General features: G+C 34.9%; 3 protein-coding genes across 5 annotated transcripts; all 3 read right to left on the bottom strand.

Annotated features, from left to right (window-relative positions):
- Positions 1 to 9,561: 9,561 nt before the first annotated feature.
- Positions 9,562 to 11,903, bottom strand: LOC130739967 (xyloglucan O-acetyltransferase 1-like). 3 transcript variants are annotated; one of them, XR_009020000.1, is made up of 3 exons: positions 10,168 to 11,903; positions 9,804 to 9,907; positions 9,562 to 9,708 (listed from the first exon to the last, which is right to left on the bottom strand). XR_009020000.1 is itself a non-coding variant. In XM_057592444.1 (2 exons), the coding sequence occupies exon 1, from the start codon at positions 11,495 to 11,497 to the stop codon at positions 10,169 to 10,171; it is 1,329 nt and encodes a 442-aa protein (XP_057448427.1). In that variant the 5' UTR covers positions 11,498 to 11,903; the 3' UTR covers positions 9,562 to 9,907; position 10,168. The 3 variants fall into 3 exon arrangements, 1 of the variants encoding a protein (XP_057448427.1); XR_009020001.1 differs by having other exon boundaries at positions 9,562 to 9,705; XM_057592444.1 differs by having other exon boundaries at positions 9,562 to 9,907.
- Positions 11,904 to 14,458: 2,555 nt separating this feature from the next.
- On the bottom strand, positions 14,459 to 16,197 carry LOC130739966 (xyloglucan O-acetyltransferase 1-like). The gene is made up of 2 exons (XM_057592443.1): positions 15,968 to 16,197; positions 14,459 to 15,695 (listed from the first exon to the last, which is right to left on the bottom strand). The coding sequence occupies exons 1-2, from the start codon at positions 16,149 to 16,151 to the stop codon at positions 14,608 to 14,610; spliced, it is 1,272 nt and encodes a 423-aa protein (XP_057448426.1). The 5' UTR covers positions 16,152 to 16,197; the 3' UTR covers positions 14,459 to 14,607.
- A 2,401-nt stretch (positions 16,198 to 18,598) lies between these two features.
- Positions 18,599 to 20,051, bottom strand: LOC130737082 (xyloglucan O-acetyltransferase 1-like). The gene is made up of 2 exons (XM_057588853.1): positions 19,832 to 20,051; positions 18,599 to 19,692 (listed from the first exon to the last, which is right to left on the bottom strand). The coding sequence occupies exons 1-2, from the start codon at positions 20,049 to 20,051 to the stop codon at positions 18,599 to 18,601; spliced, it is 1,314 nt and encodes a 437-aa protein (XP_057444836.1).
- Between the last annotated feature and the right edge of the window lie 430 nt (positions 20,052 to 20,481).

Here is a 20,481-nt window from a genome sequence, read left to right as displayed (position 1 = left end):
GTGGCGTGATAATTCTTGCAATTTGCGTAGTAAACTTGTCATAACATAATGTACCATTCCTCCTTCTCCTCGAAATGTTTATTTTCTCCTCTTCATGTATTTTGATTATAAAAAAAATGTACCATTCCTCCTGCCAAAGTTATCACCAATAAAATATACCATCAAATATGCGAAATAAGGGAATATAGGATGAATAATTAATATTTTAGTACATGGATGGACTAATAAATAGATACAGCAAGAGGCAAGATTGTAAAAATATTCCCAAAATTAGTGGTTATAATTGATAGTGATAAAAAGATTTTTTATTATAAATACACCTTCTCTCACTCATCCAAACCACTTCACTCCAAACTCTACGATGATTCCACCCACAACCACCCTATTGTCATTCAAACAACGACCCGAAGAGTGGGGGCAGTATGGTCCCTCTTCCACATCGTCGCCATCAACGTCGTGATTCCACTCTTCCACACTATTGTCAACACAACGGTACATGAGTTCATCTGAGAGAAAGAACTGAAGAGAAGGAAGAAGTCACTTCTTATTAGAGAGGAGAGCAATAATTGTGAAGCACAAATAATCAACCTTCATCGGTTCCTACGGTGCCTGAAAACGCAAATGCATAGAGATGAGAAGTTGTCGGTTGAAGAGCTTTGATGTAGATTGTAAATACGGTTCTCGCACAGGACAGATGTCGAACGCGATGCTGGGACAACCGGTTCGATAACTGACTAACAGTAACAAAACCAGAAAAATAATAAAGTAGAACACAGAAGATTGGTAACCCAGTTCGGTGAAACTCCACCTACGTCTGGAGGGTTTGCACCCAAAGAAAGGAAATCTACTATCTCAAGATTCAGGAATTACAGACACTCATGAACACCACAGTTCATAGTTCACTTCCTAATCTACCCAAGTGTATTTCTACTTACTATCTCAACCTAAGTATGAGAGCCTCTCTCCCTTTCTCTCAATCACTGCCACAGTGATTGGTAACAAACAATCAACAATCAGAGTTTGAAGCATTAAAGAACACAGAACACAACTTTGCTTTATAGAATCAGTGAGCAAAGTTTGTTCACAAGAAACAAGGATAAAGAACAATGAACAACCCTAAAATACTTGATCTCTCTCTATTAGCTTCAGTTGTCTTCAAGCTTTAGGTCTTTATCCTTTTTATAGACTTCAGCAGCAGCAGGTAGGCACTAGGGTTTGCTTGGGCTGAAGTAACAAATTGCAACAACAAATCTAAACTGAATCTCCAAGATATTGTTGCAAAATTCAAACGTAAAGATAGAAACCAATCTTTTAATAAAGATTGTTTCAACAAATAACAACCCACAAATCAAAACCCTTCTGGAACAGCTATTTGATCCTCAAGTAACTATAAAAACATATCTTCATAAATTCTTCAAGGGCCCACAAAACCCTACCTTCATCAAGTAACTATAAAAACATATCTTCATAAATTCTTCAAGGGCCCACAAATCAAAACCCTTCTGGAACAGCTATTTGATCCTCAAGTAACTATAAAAACATATCTTCATAAATTCTTCAAGGGCCCACAAAATCAAACTTAAGCAAAGGACTAATGTCCTACCTTCACGAAATCAGATGTCATAGCATCTGCTTCGACAATCAGTTGTTTTTGACAAAATGCATGACAAAATGTACCAACATAGATAGTGGTCAAGCCAACCGTAGAATCGACGACACAAATTGCCACCGCAAACACATCCAAGACGATTGAAACCGACGCCCTCACTGCCACCACCACTAAATCCGTATGAGTGACGTACCGATGGCAAGTGTAGAGGACGAGGGAGGGAGAGAGTGTGGAAGGGAGATAGAAAAGATTATTTTAGTTCACCCTAAAAACGACCCTACTAAAGTACCAATTAATTAGCATTAATGGCTATTTTATTTAGACAATACTTTTATTAGTATATTTAATAGTGTAAACTAGTTTAAAAATTGTATCAGTTTCTTCAATATAAATAATTTTCTTGAGATTTAAACTTGTGTCAACATCCTTAAAATAATCTAATTAATCTATCTATCATCTTTTCAAAAATAAATCTATCTATCATGAAACGCTTTACTGGTATCTATAACCCGGGCTTTTAAGTTCGAGCAATGTGGTTGTAGATAAAATAAAATTGCGCAATAATGAAAGAGAAAATAATGTAAAAGAGGCAAAAAAGGGACGGAGTCTTCGGTGGGACAGTCTGAAAGGGAACCATGATGGTTCAGTTTGACTTTTTTAGGGTTAAGACAAAAATATCCCCTTACACTTCTCCAACGCCCACTTTTCCTCGCCGAAAACCCGTCCACTTCTTCTCGCCGGAAAACGCCACTTCCATCTTCTGTAAAGAACCCTGAAAAGCAACAATTATTTTGATGGAAATATAAAGAGATAAAAGAATCAATTTCTTTTGGTATTACAATTTCTACATCTTTTGGTTTCACAATTTCAACAACCGTGGCTCAGATACCGGCAGATCTGGAGGATTGCTGCCAGTTTTCACAGATATCATTCAGATTTGGAGGGGAAAGATGAAGGGTTTGCATCGTAATAGAGATTAGGTAAAAAGAAGAGAAAGAAGAGGAAAGGGAAGGGGAAAGAGGAGGAGTATGAGGAAGGGGGGAGGGTGCGGTGGTCGTAGTTGGATCCAATGGTGGTTCGCTGAAGAAAAGAGGCACAGATTCAGTGAGAGGGACGGTGGCGATAAGGATTCTGTGATGGAGAAGACAGCAAGGAGAGAGATTGGACCGAGGGTATCTTCGTCATTGTAGTTTTTTTTAAATTTAATTTGGATCACTTAATATTTTATTATTAAATCCAACGGTGACAATTCAACTGTACCACCGTGGGACAGTTTTCCGCTGTCCCACCGAAGCCAACACCAAAAAAATGTTAAATGTGATAGTTGTTGCTGTAATGGAGATGATGGAGAAAAGACTTTTATAAAACATGGAGTATAAATTTAGGGGTTATTTAAACACCTATGAGAGTGATATAATCTCACCTTAGTGAAGTAATAAGACTATTTATAAAATACATATATATATATATATATATATATATATATATAGGGAATGCTAACTTACTCAACACTTTTTTATTTGGAAAAAAACTTCAACCCCCTCTTCTTTAAACCAAATTCAAATGAAGGTTAAATTTGTAATTTAATATTAAATATTTTAAATTAAAATCTTATTTTCTCTCTCATCATTTAATTTTGTCAATCCCTCTTCTTCTCCACCTAATTTTTCTCTGATTCCCAATTCATAATTTCTCCATGCTCTCTCATACACATCTGAAGAAACAAAAATGGTGCATCAAATTAACCCCATCAAATCCATGTTATACTTTATGTAAATTTGAAAATCGCATCTTTAACCCAACATATTGATGGTTGGGGGCGCTTTTTGTTTAAAACTGAGTGGTACAAGAAACACGACTTCTGGTGAAGGTCCTCTTCAATTCGAACAAACAAGACGCTTGAGGTGATTTCAATCCAACGAGAGGATTAATGGAGAAGCTTTGAGAGGTAGAGGAGAAGATATTACCAGGAAGATGAAGAAGAAAGAGAAACAGAAAGAAGTGGTAAATGAGGAAAGAGAAAAATAGAATTTCTGAATTGAATGAAATAGAAAACTACATAAATACCCCTGATTTAAACTACTTTTAAAAGGAGAATGTTTGAGTTTTTTGTCCAAAATAAAAAGTGTTGGTTGCTAACTTACCCCTTCTAAAAAACAAGTGGGAGTAAGTTAGCATTCCCATATATATATTTATATATATATATATATAACTTATAACTCAATTATCTAAAATTCTATTGATCCATTCAAGATGTTATATCACTCTCATCATTCATTTAGGACAGTCTGATAAATATAATGTATATATATACAGTTGAAGTAAATGCCAACACGAAAGGGTGTAGTGGTTAAAAGGATATAAGAAGATTTTGGACAGAAGGGAAGAAGAGATAGAAGCTAGCGATAATGATAGGCTAACGTCCAAAATTCCAATTATCTCATTACGTCCTCACTAATGCAATTGACTTTTTTAATGGGATTAATTATACTATTGTGTTACTTAACTCAGTTTTTAAATATCAATCATGGAGTGTGTGGATTAAATATTGGTAGGGTTCTAGGGTCCAACTTAATCACATATTAGATTCACAGTTTAGGTACGCAGTCACGTACTTAAATATTCAGAATCTTTAATTTAATATTGTTGATGATGATTTAGTCACAGTTTATCTATAAAATAGTTGGATAGGTTTGATTAGTGTTTTACAAAACTGTTTTCGATTTTTAAAATAGAAGAAAAACATTTGGTATAAACAATTTTTAAAAATAATTTATCTATGATTGATAGTTTAAGTTGTAAGAGTTAGATGACATATGAGTTTGAGAGGAAAATGTCTAGAGATCAAAATCCTAGATGCTGGAATTCATCTTTCCGATTTACCAAAAAAAATTATAAACAATTCTTTTTTTTTTTTCAGTTTTTAAATCCGAAATATTAAATATTTATAAAGGTTAAATAGTTTTTTTTCTTCTTCCAAAAAATAAGTTCTAAAAATTGTTAAATAAAATCAAAGAAGCTCTTATAGAGTTTAATTTGATGTACCGTTAGCGTAGTTTTTTTTCCATTGACGATCAATATTTTAATCACACATATTCAAAAGTAGATATATTTTTTCTTATTTTAATTAATGTTAAATATATTTCACATCTCTGACATACATATGAGGTTAAATTCAAATAGATCCCTAGGTATATAAAAAAGTTTCCGTGACTTTTTTCTATGACAATTTTTTACAATTTAAATAAAGACAAATGATGTAAACTTTTTACACCAATTGTTATCTTTCTAAAATTCAATTGTTTCAGAAGCTTAAATTGTTAAGTAAGAGGCACATAAATGGTTTTGCATATTTCTAACATGTTCTTCACGCAAGAGTCCACTTGGATTTGAAACATGGATAATGCATATGTCCATCTACCATATGCTGAAATTCTACATTTTAAAAAAAAGGGGGGCGACAATAATCGAATTCTAGACCTTTTAGTTATAAAGACTTTAATATCATGTAAAACAATCAATTATCCCAAAAGCATAAGTTGTTGGGTAAGGACCACATAAATGATTTTATATTACTCTCTTCATTCCTAATTATAAGACCTTTTAGAAAAAAATTGGAGTCCCTAATATATGACTCATACTAATTTCAAGAAGAAGTGACTTTTTCGTATTTACCAATTGCATATATTAAAGAGATAGTGAGATACAATTAATATAATGATAAAAAGAATATGAGTAAATACGAAATATTTGTATAATTTTTCTTAAAATTTATGTATTAATTAGTTTTATTACATATTTTTTTAATAAGCATAATTTTCGTAAAGAGTCAAGGAATGGATGGAGTAGTATTCTAACTTCATGGCAAAGTGGCCTGCAGCCCCAAACTTTATTTTCCTTTCTAATCTGAATCTGATTCGTCACTCTCGATTGGGGATTGCCCTCGTGGGCAATTGTTCTCATATATTGGATTCCTTATCGTGTAGTTGCTAGCAACTTCATTATTTGTACTTTCATATTGGCCTACTTAGCTTGTCCTGTAGGTGGAAGCAACATTATTATGGGAAGTGTGACTTTTAGCTCCGTATAACATTCACTTTGCAACAACAAAAAATCTATGCATATCAATAACTATTTGATGAATGGACAAGAAGGCCATCAAGGCTTTGCCGTGTTTGGAAAGGATTACAATATAAAACAAATACTATAAGGCATAAGCAGCCTCTTTCTTGTTTTTCAACTCTTAATTTGTTTCAACTTCAAGTTAGTAATATTCATCTACCCGATTGCATTTATTTATCAATGAACACGTACGTACATGAGATAAGAAACTCTATGTGATAACTACCACGCCCCCACCAACCCAAATACAAAATCATCAGTGTCCTTCAAATTAACTCTTTTTTTTTCCCAATATGGATATTACATTAAGGTCGAGGAAACGACATTTATGAAAGTGTAGTCAAATCTTAATTATAAGAGCAATACAACATATACCACTAAAAATACGGTATAAATGAGGCTTGTTTTTATTGAGCGAAAGAAAGGGTCAAAGAAATGAGATGGTTTAAAATTAGGGGGATAAAACTCTACATTATGCTTTTTAAAGAATAAATTATAAGTGGATCAGACACCACAACTTTCACCAAAAACCTTAAGACAATGGGTGTACGTATGGGTCCTCACACTTATAAACCACTCAAACTTATCCTTAGTTTCTAATGTGAGACTTACTTACACTTAAAAATTTCCAACAGTTTGCTCATACATGCATCACTACCCACGTGTAAAATAGTAGGATATCAAAAGATACATGGTTCCTACTTCCTACTTTAACACCTTTTTTTAACCTTGTAGAGAATCCAGATTGTGTGGTAATTGTGCTATTTCACTACAATATTAATATGAATTTCACATGTAGCTAGCTAGCATTGGTCAGAGTTTTGGTAGTGGGTGGTAGTGAAAGAGATGCTATGCAGTCGTGGTCGTAAGGAGAAGAGACTAATTAGAAGAAAATAACTAAAAACACAAAGAATTGAAAATTTATACCTAGAAAATATATATCTCTCTCTCTCTCTCTCATAAAAGAGAGGGGAAAACCCACTTAAAATGGTGGAGAGAATCCTTCAGCGTGAACGATCCTGTAATTGCTAAATTTTTGTCTTCTGTTGGTTCGAGTACTGTGGGGGAAGAGTGCGGACTTGTAGGCTTTTACCATGCTTTTGATTAGCTTTTTCAATAAGATGACAAGTATTTTGTACTATTTATGCACCTAAAAATGTTTCATTACCGACACTTTAGAATACAAAAAAATTGCCGCAATTAATTAATCTGTAACTCTAAAAAACTGCCACAAATTTAATTTCTTTTTAATTTTTTTCAAAATTTCTAGAAACTTTTTTACAAAAATTTCCTGCAAAACATGATTTTATAAATTCCTACAATTTTTCCTATGAGTTTTCTTCTGAAGTAAAATCTATTGAAAAAATTCAAAGCTAAACCTACATGTGGGTGGATTTGGATCGGATCCTCTCCAATCTCTGTCCAGCCAAATCTAGTTCATTAATTCTGAAATTCAATAACCTTGATTAATTCAAAGAGAGAAATTAAATAATGATTTTATATTACATTTCACCCTTCCTATTAGGCTGCAGAGCAGCGGTTGGAGATAATCTTTTTCCCAAGTAAGAGCTCGTTTGGTATGCTGTATAGTATAAGGTCTGATAGTATAAGACCTGATTGTATTAGGCCTGATAGGATAAGGCTTGATAAAATTTTAATATCATACAACATTTGGTCATACATTGTATAATTTGGTGGCGACAGTGGTGGTGGTAGGAATGATGGTATTGGAAGGTAATGATGGTGGCAGTGGTGGTGGATGGTAGTGGCGACAATGGTGATAGTAGTGACGGTGGGAGTGGTGGAGGGTGGTGGCGAAAGTGGTAGTAGTGGTGGTGGTGGTAGTGGTGGTGGCGGTGGTGGAGGGTGTGGTGGCGACGGTGGTGGTGACGATGACGATATCGACGATGGTGGCAATGGTGAAGCGTAGTGGTGGTGGCGGCGTTAGTGGCGATAGTGGTGGTGGTGAAGGGTGGTGTAGGGTGGTGGTGGTGGCGACGATGACGGTATCGACGATGACGGTATCGACGATGGTGGCAATGGTGGAGCGTAGTGGTGGTGGCGGCGGCGATAATGGTGGTAATTATTGTGGCGATAACAATGACGGTATCAATATGATGGTGGTAATATTGGTGAGGCGTGGTGGTGACAGCGACGGTGGTGGTGATGGCGGCGACGGCGGTGGGTGGCGGCGGCGGTTGATTAAATATATTCAAGTAGTTTATATATCACACTCTTATCATGCCTTATCCATCATCTATTAGGTGAATTAAATAATCCATTGTTTTGATGTATAAGAGAAGATTGATGTACAAGCTTATACAATACAATGTGAGCACCAAACAATGGATAAGTCCATAATGTATTATATAAAATTATACTATCATGTCTAATACGGCGTATCATCACCATCAAAATGTAAGCTCAAGAACTTCACTGTTAGAAAACATGACACGTCCCAAATGGTGACCCGATATTATATATCCTCCCAATTTTTGATGTTGGTCAAAAAGATTATTCTCTCAAATCGTCATCGAAAATAAAATTGGGCTCCCTAACAGTTAGGATATAGGCCCATCTCGTAAGGGGGGGTAGGTTCGCAAAATGAAAAGAGGGTACGTTCTCCCCACTTTTATTTTATTTTTTGGAAAATAACTTGATTGATAGAAGAACCGGACACCAAGAAATACACTTCAACAATAGAAGATCAAGCAGGAGTAACTTTCACAATCCAAACAATATTGTTTAGGTGCCTATTGTTTAAATGAAAAGAATGTCACACAATTACTAGAATGACAAACACATAAAACCGAAAACATCCAGAAGCTAACATGTTTTATATTGATAATTAAAAAATTTCATATAAATCATGGTTGTTGTACGGTTGTACCTAACATGAAATATGCTTTCTAATCAAATTAAATTAAAAAAAATTTAATAGAGACGCGCAACCTAATTAATATTACGTCCATGGCAATAGACAAATTTGGATCAAACAGAACACCCACTTGGCCTTTCTGCTTCGTAAACAAACCAAGAAGCGCACAAGAAGGCCTTCTTTTGATCTACCTTTCTTTGACCCAAAAAAGAGAACCAATGTGTTTTTTTTTTTCTATTATAGAAACCATGCTTTTCATTGTCGAGGAGAGGAGGTTGATGACCCGCTTTCTTTTCATATCTCACGGTCGTAGGTATAAGACTAATCATTTGGTCAATGCATTGAGCTGTTAATGAATTTTTTCTATTCACAAAAGTCTGAAATCAAACTTTCAATAACTTACTTAAACGATAAAGTATTGAACCACTAAATTGTTATCATCAACTAAATGGTTATCATCAGTATATAAAAATATGTTACACTCAACTTCATCTATTACCCGGTTACCCCTATTTTTCTTCCATCAATTTGGATGTATGGGATGAAACTACTAAATATAATACTAATAACTATGTTATGATTCGCAGTGAAGAACAAAACAGAAACTTTACTTTGCTTGCTCTACCATAAAATATCAAAAAATATGATGTTTATAGTCTTGGAAACTTGTCATATTTTAAACCACATTGGGTCAAAACATTGGAGACAGCTTCTTATTGACATTATCGAATTGTAATATTCAATTTTCAATCAGGTTCCCTTCATCAACATAATACACTTACTCTGTTTTCATATGCAAACTGTCGCATCGCATGAGTATGCAGATGCTAGAAATTTGATATACCAGGTCTTTGTTTTAGAATTTTTATATTTATGCTTGTTGATACTAAAATTTAAATTGTATAGTAAACTGCAATCACTATCAGCAAGCAGTAGATGGTTGCTAATCAAATATTTAAACTTTAACAAGATGTCTTCATATTTAAAATTGTGCCCGGCTCCAAATTTGTGTCTTCATACATTTGTAGTCTCTTCTTGCAGGTATGCTATAATTCAAGTTAGATGTCTCATGATATTGAATATTGATTCCTCATTTCTTCTAAACATGAAAAAGAAAACGAAATGATAGTGACTATCAAAGTTTAAAATTATGATTACAGTCAGGCCGCGATACTTGATATTGTAGAAAATTACCACAAATACGGATGATGCAGTCGCAATTGCAGTTCTGCAAACCTACCAAACCTTATGTCACAATTTCCTTCACAGTTGGGGGCTTGGATTTAAAACTATGGTAACTGTAATTGACAAGGAGAGTATTGTGACAATGCTTACAATACTTTATTGTGACAACTTATCAAATTTTATTGTGACAACTTATCAAATATTCAGGGAAAAATGTTAATTGCTGTCATTAAAATATATGTTTGTAAAAACTTCCTTTTAAGACTTTTAAGCAGAAAATTAAAACTTCTCTTTTCCTTGACAATATTCATCATCTGTGATGGAAAAATTAGATAATTTAGACTATGATAAATTAACAAAACATGAGAAATACCTCAGTGTTCACTCCCTGTCTGTTTCTCCCACTTCTTCATAATTTCTAGAAAGATCTCATTCCATGTGTCTATAGGCCCGGGCAAGCACCAATGAACACAATCATTCTGCACGCGCTCTCGAACCCCATTAGCAAATGGAAGAGGATTCATATATGGTCCTGGGTGACCATCAGGTCTCAAAAATGCTAATTTAGTTACATCCAATGCCTCCAACCTAAACATTCCAAGTTTACTAGTTTTTCCCTTGGCATCTTCCACTTCTTCTATCTCAATCTTTCTCATCTCAGCATCCATTCCTTCAAGTTGCTTCTCCCCATTTCTATAAGGTATTGTCTTTGGACAAGCACCTGCCTTATCCCAATCACCTTCAAAATGATGAGGTGTAAATGTTGTTACAATTACATCTATTCCATTGCCTTTACCTTTACCTCCTCTTCTTTCAATTATGCTATTAAGGGTAGTCCTTAAAGCCTTTCTTATTACATCGTAAAATCCAATCTCAGTGTGATTTAGGCCAGGACAGTAATGGCAACCTAAAACTGAACCACCCTCATAGTAAACTGCTGGAAGCAAAAACCAATGCCCAAATGAAAGCACAATCATGTCCAATTGATCAATATCCTTTATCCACCTCTCATCAACATGATCCAAGTATAAAATATTATTTGGCCTTGTGTTTGATTTTTCAACACCTTGCACAAGAAATGGTGACCAATACAGTGAAACACTTGCATTGTATGAAGGAAAGTGCCACCTAGAGAAGAATTGGTTGTCCTTGCCAATTTGGTAGACAAGCTTAGGGGCTGAAGCAGAGGATAACATGCAAAGAAGGGACTCTAATTGGTTTCTTGCCATAGAATCCCCAACAAAAGCTGCATGCTTGTTTTCAATTAGTTTGAGGAAAGTGTTTGGTTCAAACCTTGGAAGATTGCATTCACTTGGTTTCCATCTCCAGTAAAGGTAGCCAGAGTCAGGCCTTCCATGCTTGATGCAATTTCTACCTTCTTTGATGAAACCAGCACATGATGTGTCATTGTATAAAGGGCCTCTTTTGTCTTGGACCCATTCACCATTTGAGTAGTCACATGATGATGATGATGATGATGATGATGATGATGGAGAAAGGGGAGAAGCAGAAAGAGAAGAGTGGGAGATGTCGGTGATGGGGCTGGAATTGGTGAACTCAGTTTGTGGAGAAGGAGAAAAGGGAAGTAGGAGGTGAAAGTAGAAACTGAACAGAGCTATAGGAAACAGAGCAAGGAGGGTGCAGGGGAGAAGAATGTTGGTGAGGGAGAGGGAAATATCTTTGAAGGGGTTTGTGCTTCCCATTTTCAAAGCCTTCCTTCTCGGTTATGCTTTCCTTTTCTGCTCTTTTCGCCCTACTTGTGTGTGATTCTGGTGTTGTCAGGTGAGAAGAATGAGGAAAGAAGCACTATTTTTTTGGCTTTTGCTTTGATCAGGTGAAGTGAAAGTCCGAGAAGCAGGTTTGTTGGGATATTCATTCGGCTATAGACACGTTGCAGGATCTTCATTCTTCATGATCTCTCTAAGTAGTTAATTTTCTGAAATTTTGTAGCAGATTTTTGTCAACAAACATTGCTATTCCAATTTTGTGCTGGTTGTTTTTTATGTTATGCATTCAGATGTGTAAAGTAGCTAAAAGATGTGGGAGTACCACTAAGAAAAAATGTGACAAAAACTTATGCTGCTATGCATACTTTCAATGATAACTTGATAGTTTAAAAAATATGTTTTATATTTTGTATTTGTTGTATTTATTGCATGACATGTGGGTAAGGTGACGTAACATCAAACTTTAAAGGAGAGGGTTAACCACTTCATCACGTTATTGGCTTTGTGGAAATGCTTTATTCGTACCATGTTGCTGGTTGTATCGTCTCCATTGGTGCTGATTTTACTGTGATGTTTGACTTATTAGCATAATTTTTAGACGAAAACGTCGGGTGCTTTAGTTGTTAACCTACTTTTGGAGACTCTCTCCTAGTCCTAGCTATTCTTTGTTTTGGTTGAGTAGAAAAGTAATAGAAAGACTAATGATGATAAAAAGAAAACACAAAAACCACTTCACTTTCTCGTGCATTACATATGATAAAAAGGTGAGAAAGAAAAGTATGAAATGTGTCACGTAGAGATATAACCTCACTTTATTTCTTAATTATGACATCAAAGGTTTAGTCCTCACTCCTCACCCATAGAAATAGACTGTATATTGTGATAAGTTATTTATCAATTAATAAGAACATTTATATTCATAGTGAGGGAATTAATTAATATTGTTGGGTTGTCTAAATGACTCATGATAAAGTTTGGGTTAAATAACTCATCATTTAATCACATTGGAGATAAGTGAGTTGAAATTTCTATATTTTATTTATTAATTTATTTCCATTGGAACATCTCAGTTTGGGTTATTTAACTCATTTTTTACCTAGGGTCATTTAGACAACCCCTTAACTTTGTGCGCTGACTATGGGGCGAGGGATTAGTCTCATGGCTGTCGGCCGTGTGATATCTTGGTCAAGACAAAAAAAAATATTTAAAAAAAAAGAAAAAGAAAAGTATGAGTGGGTCCCATGGGAAGAAAACGTGAAACTAGCTGAAAAGACACCGATGTCCGATGCCATGTATGTGAAATTATTTTGATTTATTTATTTTTATTTTACTAACTTCCTTCTAATTTTAACAATATTAATAATTTAACCTGCGAAATTTAATAATTTAATCGGCTCACTCTTCTTTTTCAATATTATTAATTTAAATTTGCTCACTCTTCTTTTTCAGTATTACATTACTGATGGATAAAAGCTTTTGATTGAAGGTTTTTTTCCTAATCATAATTGAAGGTTTTTGAGTTTTTTTTTTTTTTGAGTAACAGAGCGTCAAGGTTGTGGATCAGATGCAGCCATTTGGAATATATACAGAAAAGCAAATGTTGGGTCTTCATCAAATACTATATATCCAAAGCAATTTGGGCTGCCCTATAGCCCAAGGCTTAGCTCATCATTCATTTCATTTTTGTTCAATGATTGGTTGCCAATGACAATGCCAACATATTGTGTTTGATCGAAAAAACTATCTAAAAAAAAAAACACGATCTATTTGAAGGCTAGTCATAACTCCTTTTATTCTGATAAAAAAAAATCACTTTTTTTCCCCAGAAATCCTAGGAATATAATTTTAACTTTTTTAATATATTTGTATTAATAAAACTTTAGTCAAATTATATTGATGATGAATTAGTTTTTATTTTTCAGAAGATTTTAAATGTTATTTAATACTCCCTCCCTTTTTATCTATATTTTCTTCAAAAACTATTTCTATTTATCTATCAATTTGAAAATTCAGACAACAGCAAGAATAATATTGATTTAGTGGTAAGCAAACTATACCTTATAAAGGTAAAAACAAAAGTTCGAATCTTGTAAAAGTTATTTATTAGAGGCATGACTAAATAAGTCATAAAAAAATGTAATACATGTTCATAATATATATATATATATATATATATATATATATATTTTTGAGAGAGTTTACATACAATTTAATTAACTTGTTTTGGTTATCTAAAATTGTAAACTCGTAAGAGTTTAAGAGTTAAAACTAGAGTTTAATTACCATGGTTAGAGAAATAGCTATAATTTTATGAATAGGAAGAATTTAATTTAATTTGCATGTACGGTTAGTGTTTTTTTATAAGCCAACATATACATTTAGTGTAAAACACTAAAACTAATACTCACATAATTTTCTATTTTTCTGCATACTTCTTTAGCAAGTAGGATGAGGATAGAAACGGATTAATAGATACAATTTGAGAAAAATGCACTTATGTAGAAATAATTGTCTGAATAGAATGACTTGCATATTTAGAAGTGATTTCCTGGATGTACAGATATTGCTTGTTAAATAGCTTTTGTTTCTTATTATAAGTTATTTTTTGTGAAAAAAGAAAAAAAATTAAAATCTTGAGGATATTAAATTATTTTTTTCTCAGATTTACGCCCTTATTTATGAAAGTGATTTTGAGATTTCGAAAAAAGTTGTGAAGTTTGATAGAGATATCCATATGAAATTGAGCAAATAATTAAAATAAAGAGATTTTTTTTTTAAGGTGAGAAAAAAAAATTACTACTAACTTATCTTTAATCCAAAAAATTAGTTAAAAATGACTATATATATATGGAGTGAGAAAAATATAATATTCTATTTCTACTTTTTCCTTCTACTAAATTTTATTCATATAGGAGAGATATTGAAGAGTAAACCTCAGATAAGAAAGTTAAGGGTGTGCATAGCCAATTAATCACAATATGCACATGCTAGAAAATTCATATACCCCGTGTTTGTTTCCTATAAGCTAAATTGTAGTGTTAAACTGAAATCATTAACGAGAAAGGAAAAAAAATAAACCTCACTTTTCACTCCTTTGGTTGTTCCTCCCACTTTTTCATAATTTCCAAAAAAAATTCATTCCATGTGTCTATAGGCCCTGGCACGCACCAATGAACACAATCACTCTGCACATGCTCTTGAACCACCCCATTAGCAAATGGAAAAGGTTTCATGTAGGCACCTGGATGACCATCTGGTCTCAACAATGCTAATTCTGTCACATCCATTAACTCCAACCTAAATCCCAATTGTTTGGCTTTTCCCTTAGCACTCTCCACTTCTTCCATCTCAATCCTTCTAATCTCAGCATCCATTCCTTCAAGTTGCTTCTCCCCCTTTCTGTAAGGCTCAGACTTTGCACAAGTACCACCCTTATCCCAATCACCTTTAAAATGTGAAGGAGAAAACGTTCTCATAATCACATCAATTCTGTTAGTGTTTCCTTCAGCCTCTCTTCTTTCAATTATGCTATTAAGAGTAGTCCTTATAGCCTTTCTCAATGGACTATAAAAACCAATGTCAGTGCAATTAAGACCAGGATAGTTTGAGCAACCTACAACAGAATCACCTTCATAATAAATTGAAGGAACCAAAAACCAATGCCCAAATGATAATACTATCAAGTCCATTTGATCCATATCCCTGGCCCACCTGTTATTAACATGGTCCAAATGTATTGTATTGTAAAGTGGTACTGGGAATTTTCTCTGAGCACCCTTCACAAGAAATGGGGACCAATAGAAGGACAAATTTGCATTGTGGGAAGGGAAGTTCCACCGCCGGGAACCTTGGTGGTGGACACGGTGAGGCGTCGACGCCGTGGTTAACAAGCAAATAAGGGACTCTAGTTGGTTCCTGGATATAGAGTCGCCAACAAAAGCTACATGCTTGTTCTTGATAAGTTGGAGAAAAGTGTGAGGTTTAAACCTTGGAAGATTGCATTCGCTTGGTTTCCATCTCCACTGAAGATAGCCAGAGTCAGGCCTGCCATTGATGATGCAATTCTGGCTTTCTTTGATCTTACATGTTGTGCCGTTGTACAAGGGGCCTCTCTTGTCATGGACCCATTGGCCATTGGAATAGTCACACGGTTTCACATAAGGTTGTTGCTTTTCTGGTAATGAAAATAGAATATAATTAAGCCTAGTAAATCAATAGGTGCAGAGTGCAGACATAGAAGATGAAATGAAATTGAGTACTTAGCAATAGCAATTTGAAGACACACGCGTGTTTGGATTGACGGTCAGCACACAATTCAAAACACGGCAACACCAGAAACTACATATCATAGCTTCTCCTTATAAGTGATTTGGGAATTCTTAACATCAAAATAAAGTATGTAGTTATGAAAAGTTGTGAATTATTCATGCATATTGATGTATATACCTGGAGTAAACGTAGGAGGAAGAGAAGACTGGTTGGTGATGGGGGTGGTGGAAAATGGAGCAAATGAGGGACGGTAAGAGTATAAGCAAAGAAGAGCAAAGAAAGTAAATGGAAGAAGTATCATGGTTAGAGATAGAGAGAGGGGTTTATCTGTGAATCTGAAAGGGTTTGTAGTACTTCTCATCTTCCTTCTTCAAAACCTTATCTTCACTTGCCTTACCATTACTCCTTTCTGTTCAAAAACACAAGTTGTGTGCAGTCCTAGGAAATGTCTTTACTAAGAGCATCTCCAATGGTAGGAACTTATTTTTGGACTTAACTTAATTTTTGTGGGCCCAAATTGCCACATAGGATTTAAGATACTCATAAGGTCTTTATGCACATTTCACTCTAGTGGTTGAGATCTTATTTTACTTTTGACTGGACCCACGGAACCCAATATATTTATATTATTTATTTCCCTCCATAATTTTCACTTTCGTTATGGTATTGAAGGAGAGAGAAAAAAATATTATTTTATTTAAGATCCCACATTTGAGAGTACCTGAGCTAAGGCACGGATCTTAGCTTTTACTAAGATCTCATGCCATGTAGGATAGCTGCAATGGTGGGATCTAATAAGATCCGAATCTTATTTTAAGGTCTCAAAATAAGGACTCCATTGGAGATGCTCTAACTTACTTACCATAATTGAAAACTTTAATAATACTAGCAGACTATTGAGGCTGTGAAGAATGTACCAAGAATAAATGTGTGTGGTTGGAGAAGCTGTGTTTGGTGTACTATAAGTTTTGGAATGAAAAATCCCCCATATGCCCCACACATGGGTTGATGACAAATAGTACCACATCAAAATAATTTCGTTACATTGGACAAGTTCTTTTTTTTTATAAGCCCGTCACATTGGACAAGTAATTACAAGTGGCGGGGTCCTGACTTTAGAGATATTTAATTTTGCTTGTTCCAACTTCCAACAAATCAATAACTCATCAACAGCAGTTTTGGAAACTGATTACCAGAGAAGCAACACATCAAAGCAACACACGTGTGTATATTGAAGCGAATAGCAGCAGATCATGGCATCATCAAGGAGCACACCAGGGCAACACTTATTTTAACACAACAAACAGATAATAGAAGAAGAATATCATATGAAAGGGAAAAGATGCTATAGCTATAACCAACCAACACTATACTCAAGAGAATCATCAAAATAAGCAAATAAGAATACTGCTTACTTTTTAAATATGAAGCTAAACATTGCCATTGCTTTGCACCAATAAATTATCACCCTCCAATCCATACATACATCTCTGCTTCTTCCTTTTGCTCGGGTCTCCACATTCCCCACCCCCCAAAGTAATCCATGATTTCAGCACCGCCATCCGGGTCAGAAAACACAGTTCATCCCAAGTTGTCGTCACTTTCCTTCGAGTCATTCCACACACAATACACATGAAGATGAAACTGTTGAGAAGTCTCACGTTAACTAGAAATATGGTCGAAATAACCCTTATCTAAGGGAAAACAGTCTTTTTCTCTTGAGCTAGATTTGTGTTGAGTTAAGCATCTCAAATTTTAATATGATATCAAAGCCGCATATATTCATTCTTGTAAATATCTAGCTATAGAATCCCAAATTCATAAAGAAGCGACCCTACCTAAGAAAAACTCAATTTCAGGCACTTCTTTGACAAAACCTCCAAGGCAAAACTACTCTCTGTGACATTTTTACAAACATGTGATACACTACAACTACAATGCCAATTCCAATGTCATCGTTACGGTTAAGGTTTCTCTGTAACCCCTCTTTTCTTCTTCGCTTTCATTCTCACTCTCCGCACCCTTCCATTCACCATGCCGCCACCGCCGCCGTTGCCTCGGTCCTTCACATGCTCCGTATGCCACCCATCATCGAATTCGGCAAGATTCTAACTACCCTTGTGAAGACGAAGCAATACTCCACGGTAATCTCCCTTTCTCAACAAATGGAATTCAACACAATTACACTAACTAATCCTACTCTCAACATCTTAATCCATTGTTACTTACAGAATCTTGATCAAGGGGTCATGTAAAGTTGGAGATACAAGAGCTGCATTGCAATTGCTGAGACAAATTGAAGGGAAGAAGTTGGGTAACCCTAATGTGGTAATGTATAATACAATCACTGATAGCTTTTGTGAAGTTAAGCTTTTAACTGCTGCACATGATTTTTATCATGAAATGGTTGTTGTTAAGAGAATGAAACCTGTTGTCAAATTGATCTGCATCTTCTAGGACCACTTTTTCAGATTCCACTAAATTCTATAAATAGTAGGAAGCTTTTTTGGTTTTCAAATATTCTTGGACACAAAGCTTAGCCCATGATGAAGCACATTTGTTAAGCTATAAAAAAACTGGTTCTGAAAATGGAGAATGTATATTATGTTAATGGCAGAAAAAGACAAGTATAAGGAGAATGAGCAATCAATCATTCTTCAAATAAAATTTCTCTTCATTACATACTGAAATTTAAGCAAAAAATGCTCTTCTAAAATGCAATAGCCATCATCTCCATGGTGGAAACATTGAGTATAATGTATTAACAGTATATATGAGGAGAGGAATAGCTCATTCTTCTCTCTAAGGCTATTTCTCCCACTTCTTCATAATCTCCAGTAAAATCTCATTCCAGGTGTCTATAGGTCCTGGCAAACACCAATGAACACAATCATTGTGCGCATCCTTTGATAACCCTTTAGCGAATGGGAAAGGTTTCATATAAAGACCAGAGTGGCCATCTGGTCTCAACAATGCCAACTGGGATATATCCAATACCTCGAATCTAAAGCCTCCAAGTGCATTAGCTTTTGCCTTAGCACTTTCCACTTCTTCTATCTCAATCCTTCTGAACTCAATTTCCAATCCTCCAAGTTGCTTCTCCCCCTTCCTATAAGGCTCTTTCTTAGAACAAGTACCACCCTTGTCCCAATAACCTTCAAAATGAGCTGGTGAAAATGTTTTCACAATCACATCAATTCCATTTCTTTTAGCAGTAGCAGAAGCCTTCCTCTCAATTATGCTATTAAGAATAGTCTTTAATGCCTTTCTCATTGGAACAGAAAAATCAATCTCAGTGTGGTTAAGATCAGGACATTTTTGGCAACCCAAAACAGAATCACTCTCATAGTAAACTGAAGGAAGCAAAAACCAGTTCCCAAATGAAACCAAAATCAAGTCCATTTGATCCACATCCCTTGCCCATCTCTCATTGACACGATCCGAATATATTGAGTTATAATATGACCCTTTATCTGATCTTTCAACACCATGTACCAGAAAGGGGGACCAATATATGGACAAGTTTGCATTGTAAGCAGGAAAGTGCCATCGACGGAATTTACCTTCCTTGCCGTTTCGGTAGACAAGGTCAGCGGTGGAAGCAGTGGCCAACATGCAAAGAAGGGACTCTACTTGGTTCCTTGCAAGAGAATCCCCAACAAAAGCTATGTGCTTGTTCTTAATTAGTTGCAGAAAAGTGTGAGGTTCAAACCTTGGTAAATGGCATTCACTTGGTTTCCATCTCCAGTAAAGATAGCCAGAGTCAGGCCTGCCATTCTTGATGCAATTCTGGCCATCTGTGATGGCACCACATGTTGTAGCATTGTACAAAGGTTCATTCATGTCGCGGACCCAATCACCATTATAGTAGTTACATGAGTTCTCATAAGCCTTGTCCTCTTCTACAGAAAGATTAAAAAATAAAAATAACTCCAGTAAGCCAACAATAACAAGCTCTTAATTTGTTAGTTCTTAGTTTCTAATTACAGTTTTAAGAGAAAACCCGCCACCAATAGTAATTCTAAAGTTTAATTCACATACCTGCAGAAGAAGAAGGTGGAGGAGGAGAAGGAAAAAGAGAAGAGTGGTTAGTGATGATGGTGTTGGATTGGAGAAGCTGAATTTTTGGAAATGGAGTTAAGGACAGGAGGTAGAAGGATATAGAGAGCAGAGTCAGGGGAAACAGAGCATAGAGAGTTAAGTGAAGAATTTTCTTAGTAAGGGAGAGGAATTTGTCATTGAAAGGCTTTGTTCTTCCCATTTTCAAATCCTTCTTCTTTCTTTTCAGTTTTGTGGTGAGAGTGTAGAAAAAAAACAGATTAACATTGGTTTACTGCATTTTAATCAAGGGTTAAGGAAACTTCATAAATTCATAATACATATTTATTATATATTGACGTTTTTACAAATGTCATATTTATTTTATCTGAATATTATGGCCGTTTCTTGATGAATATAAAGCAGTTATAACCTCCATTGTTATTTAAAAAAATTAATTAAACGTACAAAATAGAAATAAAATTTTAAAATATAATGCCCTAATTCAAATTCCCATCCAAGTCAAATTCTGCATCTTCTATGACCACTTTTCCAGATTCCACTAAACTCTATAAATATAAGGAAGCTTTTTGGTTTTCAAATATTCTTGAACACAAAGCTTAGCCTATATCATGAAGCACATTTGTTAATAC

This window comes from Lotus japonicus, chromosome 2 (genome assembly GCF_012489685.1).
Source record: "Lotus japonicus ecotype B-129 chromosome 2, LjGifu_v1.2".
Classification (NCBI taxonomy): domain Eukaryota; kingdom Viridiplantae; phylum Streptophyta; class Magnoliopsida; order Fabales; family Fabaceae; genus Lotus; species Lotus japonicus.
Note: the sequence above shows the minus strand (reverse complement) of the source record. Positions and strands in the feature narration are given on the sequence as shown.

What these genes read in the sequence shown, in the direction of transcription:
- LOC130739967 (XM_057592444.1), bottom strand. Translation starts at nt 11,497, where the DNA reads ATGGGAAGCACAAACCCCTTCAAAGATATTTCCCTCTCCCTCACCAAC.
- LOC130739966 (XM_057592443.1), bottom strand. Translation starts at nt 16,151, where the DNA reads ATGAGAAGTACTACAAACCCTTTCAGATTCACAGATAAACCCCTCTCT. An exon ending in TCCTCCTACGTTTACTCCAG is followed by an intron (nt 15,696 to 15,967) that starts GTATATACATCA and finishes TTTCATTACCAG; the next exon opens with AAAAGCAACAACCTTATGTG.
- LOC130737082 (XM_057588853.1), bottom strand. Translation starts at nt 20,051, where the DNA reads ATGGGAAGAACAAAGCCTTTCAATGACAAATTCCTCTCCCTTACTAAG. An exon ending in TCCACCTTCTTCTTCTGCAG is followed by an intron (nt 19,693 to 19,831) that starts GTATGTGAATTA and finishes ATCTTTCTGTAG; the next exon opens with AAGAGGACAAGGCTTATGAG.